This window comes from Phalaenopsis equestris, unplaced genomic scaffold (genome assembly GCF_001263595.1).
Source record: "Phalaenopsis equestris unplaced genomic scaffold, ASM126359v1 Scaffold000163, whole genome shotgun sequence".
In the NCBI taxonomy this organism is placed as follows: domain Eukaryota; kingdom Viridiplantae; phylum Streptophyta; class Magnoliopsida; order Asparagales; family Orchidaceae; genus Phalaenopsis; species Phalaenopsis equestris.
Genome location: NW_018164605.1, coordinates 107147 through 112240, shown reverse-complemented (window position 1 = coordinate 112240; position 5094 = coordinate 107147). Strand labels below are relative to the sequence as shown.

Here is a 5094-nt window from a genome sequence, read left to right as displayed (position 1 = left end):
CCGCCGGCGCCGGAGAAGATGGTGGAGGAGGGTTTAGACCGGATGAAGGGCTGCTGGATGCGCTTGCGGATGTGTGCGTGAGAGCGGCGTTCTTCAGGAAGGCGCTGGAGATAGTGGCGTGCATGGAGGAGAATGGGATAGCGCCGAAGAAGACAAAGTATAAGAGAATATATGTGGAGATGCATTCGAGGATGTTTACGAGCAAGCACGCTTCGCCGGCGAGGAAGGCGAGGCGGAGCGAGAGGAAGAGGGCGGCGGAGGCGTTTAAGTTCTGGTTGGGTCTGCCCAATTCGTATTATGGGAGCGAGTGGAGGTTGGAGCCAATCATGGAGGATGATTAGGCATATGTATTTATACATCTAATGCAAAAAAATTCAATTTTTATATACATGTATTTCACTTTTTTTAAAAAAAATTAAATTTTGATGTTTTTGTTGTAATGTGGATATCTGGGGTGGTATAAATGTAAAAACAGTAAAAATTTAGATCTTAGATATGTATGTAGATGAGAATAAAGGGGTTTGGGCCAAATAGAGTATAGAAAGGAGAGAGAGAGAGAGAGGAGAGAGAGAGATATTAGAATTATTATGAAATGATAATTATGCCCCCTGATCCTGTTTGATGAACCGACTCTCAAACAGTCAGTTTCTATGTCAATTGACGCCTAATTGACAGACATATGGCTGGTCGTCCTCCTGTTGACCAGGATTCAATTAGGCGGTGTCAAAGTCGGTTGATCTTTGGGTTGGTCGATCATTCACCGATCGGCTTCTCAAGCGTAAAGAATAAGACTACAAGGTCAACTCCATGGGTTATCATAGGGATTACAAAGTGATTTTGAAGGTTGGAATGGTGGGTGTTTGGTCCTAAGAGATTATTTAGATTGTGGAGGAAAAAGGTTACAAAAGGCCTAGAAAAGGTATTCATGGATGGCACAAGATTATTAAACTATTATAATTTTGTTTTAGGAATAATTACATGCATGCCACCAATTTCCTAATTATTTTCATATCTAACACCCAAATTTATTTATTTTTTTTATTTACATCCATACGATCCAAATCTCTTCTTATTCAAGTTCGGCTCATTTGTTAGAACATGACCAATCAATGAGTCGAACACGAGTTGTTTGTGAACGACAAATTTTTTTGACAGCCCTAAGTGGCATGTGTGTAAAGATTATAATTTAGTGGGTGTTAGACTTATGAAAACATAGGAATTGGGTGTGTATGTAAATCTTCCTTATCATGTTGGCACATACATAGGAGTATAGACTTGTACATATTTTAATGGTGATATACTTATTTTATTTTATTTTGTCAGCGTATATCACATGCGGTACCACACAATTCTTGCCTTTTTTACAAAACTAACACTTAAAATTTCACAAGTCTTTCATATCAAATAAAAAATATTATTATTATTATTATTTGAAGAAAAAAATAGACATTTTCATGAATAGATTCAAAAAAATAAGCCTTCCTTATTAAGCAAAGTTGACCCAAAAGATGAAAAATTAGGATAAAATATTCAGTTGCGGATAGGGCTGTCAAAACGGTTCGTTGTTCGCAAACAGCTCGTGTTCGGCTCGTTAAAAAACTCGTGTTAGGCTCATCCGCTAAGTTAAAAAACCGCTATATATATATATCTTTGATGCATATTTTTTAAAAATTTAATTGACTACAAGGCTACAAAGATTAATAATCAATTAAAAGTATTAATGAAGAAAATATAATAGAAATTATTAATTTAAATTCAAATAATGTTTTAAATCTTGTCTCAATCATTAACATCTCATAGCTACTTGATTAGGGTTGGCAAAACGACTCTTTGTTCGTGAACGGCTCGTGTTCGGCTCGCTAAGCAAACAAGCTGAACACGAACACACTTTTTGAGCTCGAAATATAAACGAGCCGAGCACAAGTTGTTTACACCCCTAGTTGCGGAGACACACCGCATGTCTAAATGGCTAACCATGGACAGCTGTAATACAAGTCAGCAGCGGACGACGTGACCCCCCAGTGATCGACCGTCCGAATGTGCAAAGGTACGAACAAAAAAATTTTCAAAAATTACACCGCGAACCTCTACTACAGTTGGTTGCACCTTTCATGAATAATAGTTCTAAAATCTTGTTCAAATTTCCTTATTAAAAATGAGCTGTAAACAAGTTTTAATTAAACCTAGAATAAATTTAAAACATACAAGGTAAACAATTAATCTATTTATTAGATATAATATAAATTATGTATTTTAATCAAAATTAACATAATTTAGATATTTATATTAAAAATAAAGTATACATGTCCGTTAATTTGTTTAATAATTTCATCACACGTATTCGCTTAATAATATATTTATATATATATATATATCAAGCTTTAGGGGTTAGATATGTAAATAGAATAGAATTGTGTGATGCATGAAGATTTTTCTATCAAAATAAAGATGTTAAATATATAAATACATAGAACTATGAGGCATATAAATAAAAAATATTGAATACTTAACAATAAAGTATGTACTAGAAAGATGATTACTATGCTAAATTAACCTAATGTTTGATTACTGATTAGTGGTATATTAAAAAGGCATGTTCTCTTTTATAAAAGAGGTTAAGAAGGTTGATTAATCATTAGGAACATTTACATACATATCCCATGATTCATATGTAATACATATTAAATACCTATATTTATGCATTAATAGCCATATTTCACTTTTAAAAGCTTAATAATAGTGGTAATTTTGATGTGATACTGAAAATTTAAATGTTATGTATGTAAATATGAAAGTTCGGGGGTTCGATATGTAAATACATGAAATTGTGTGGTAAGTATGTAAATGCCCCTAACCATTGTAGTATACTGACTTGAGACATCTCACAAACAACAAGACCTACGCCATGCAACAATCAAGCCATGTAAATTCGGAGAACTTCCTGAATGCAAAATTGCAAATTTAATCCATTTTTTTGCACAAATACCGACTTGGCATTTAAATTATTTTTCAAAAAACAAAGGAGAACTTGCATTTTTTTTGCACAAATACCGACTTGGCATTTAAATTATCATTCAAATAAAAGTAGAAGTTATATAAGCGACAAGGGGGCTAACACTAATCTCAAAGAATTGGCAATCTAATGATAAATGCTGATTGATCATAATATATATATGTATAAGAAAAAATCTGAAAAAGAACAAAATGAAGAAGCAGAAGTGGAATAAAACCTGGCAGTAAGAAATCAGCTGCTCATTTTGTTGCGCTTCTTTGCTTCGCTGTAGAGAATAACTCCGATGACCGTTAGGGTGTAACCGAGCATGCCGGTTATAGAGACCGGATTCCGAAAAATGAGAATTGAGATCACAACGGCTACGGCGCCTTTGGCATTCCCAAGAACCTGAGACATATGAACCAGTCATGCTTCTTTCACAGATTATTTTGATGCACAAGAGAGGGATGGAAGGACTTAATTTAAAAAAAATAAGCAAGATTTTACATACATAACTACCCAACTCTTATGTATTTAAACTTTGTTTTTTATATTTATACCACCCAAAATGTTTCATATCACATAAACTTTTCATGCAAAATTGATTTTTAAATTAAGTAGATATGTAAATCTTAATGCTATATCAAACATTATTCATTTCCTACAAATACCTATTTATCAAATTCAAAATCAAGTCAAGGCAAATTTTAAGCAACATTAAAATTTCAGGGGGGAAAAAAAAACCTGAAGAGTGAGAGCACTGGTGTGTTTGGTAACCAGAAAGTTGGTCAGATTCACAAAATATGCCAGGGAGGAGTTAAACAAGAGGTACCAAATAATTTTGATATCTTTTCTAGCAAGCGCAAGTGTAATGCCCACCACATTCTCCTCCATAAAAAGTGTTGCAGGAAGCAAGAAGACAACGGCTATTGGAGCCATATATAGCAGAAGATTCATTGAGTTCAGTTTCTCCCTAATCAGAAAGTACATATACAAACAGGTCTGAGTAAATTTCAGCCTAATATTACTGGAACTAAATGCAAATGCAAGTTTATATGATAATCAAGGCAGGATGGCTGAAAATTGGAATAAGAATGATTAATGGAAATGAAATATTTACCCCTCGGATGATAATAAAATGCCTTGTAATACTGACTTCAGTGCTCTTGCAGCAGTAGCACCAATACACATGATGAATCCAAATAAGTGAAAACTTGGCTCTCCCTGCAGAGGAAAACAAATACGAATCAACAACCACAATACAAGAAATAGTACCCATATGTTGCAATTTATTTGAAAACTCGCTGCTACTGCTTCTTTTAAAAAGATAGCCTGATAAAAGTTAGAAAACTGACAATTCAAAGAAGAAAAAGAACAGACGAGTGCACCCCACTTAAATTACATATCCAAGATCTTTTTAAACATTTTAATATAAGTTAATTAAATAAATCTTCTGACTCCTACATGTAAAAAAAAAAAAAAGCTATATAGCTTCCTAGAGCAAAACTCCCACTGTCACGGCAAACAACAGCGCTGAGTTCTATCCAAGCCGAAAAAGAATATTAAGTGCGCTATTTAAACCTAGAAGACAACAAGAAAATACACCACTTGGCTATGCACTGTCAGAATTCATTGCTAACCTACTAATGTCAATGGTTAGTATGCCAAGAGACGGCATATGTTTTCAACTTATTTTGGGGAAAAAGAAACCAAGATCAGCTATTCTAGCATTAAACCCCAATGTGACACTTCAAAAATGATTTTTAGATAATAGTAACAAAATTAGAATAAAAATTCATTCACCAGGTCAATCTTATGGATCAAGAAAGTTCAAACCATACCGACAAACTAAAAATGTATTCTTTTCAAGAAATATTCAAAGCCGTTCATTCAGAAGAGTATACTAAAATATAGAATACCATATCATATTGCCAAGCCTATCAAATTTATCTTTAATAGAAAAAAGTGATTATGTCCGGGCATGGGCACAGGCACGCACAAATGGCGAGGTCATAGTAAAAGTCTTGGTCAATTGTCTTAAGTTGACTTGGCCTAACTTTACCAGAATTGAGCATGTCCTTCAAATGAGAGCCAGCACATCT

At 34.0% G+C, this 5094-nt stretch overlaps 2 protein-coding genes across 2 annotated transcripts in view; one reads left to right on the top strand and one right to left on the bottom strand.

Annotated features, from left to right (window-relative positions):
• The window catches only part of LOC110022015 (pentatricopeptide repeat-containing protein At3g09650, chloroplastic), a 2339-nt gene extending 1936 nt beyond the window's left edge, over positions 1-403 (top strand). The window contains exon 2 of the mRNA XM_020720780.1: positions 3-403. Coding sequence (XP_020576439.1) covers positions 3-341 — 339 coding nt within the window. The 3' untranslated portion in view covers positions 342-403. The remainder of the gene's footprint in view (positions 1-2) is intronic.
• A 2677-nt stretch (positions 404-3080) lies between these two features.
• Positions 3081-5094, bottom strand: part of LOC110022022 (probable sugar phosphate/phosphate translocator At3g11320) — a 14806-nt gene continuing 12792 nt past the window's right edge. The window contains exons 2-4 of the mRNA XM_020720789.1: positions 4113-4216; positions 3737-3965; positions 3081-3400 (exon numbers count right to left, since the gene is read on the bottom strand). Of these exons, the coding sequence (XP_020576448.1) occupies positions 3245-3400; positions 3737-3965; positions 4113-4216 (489 nt within the window). The 3' untranslated portion in view covers positions 3081-3244. The remainder of the gene's footprint in view (positions 3401-3736; positions 3966-4112; positions 4217-5094) is intronic.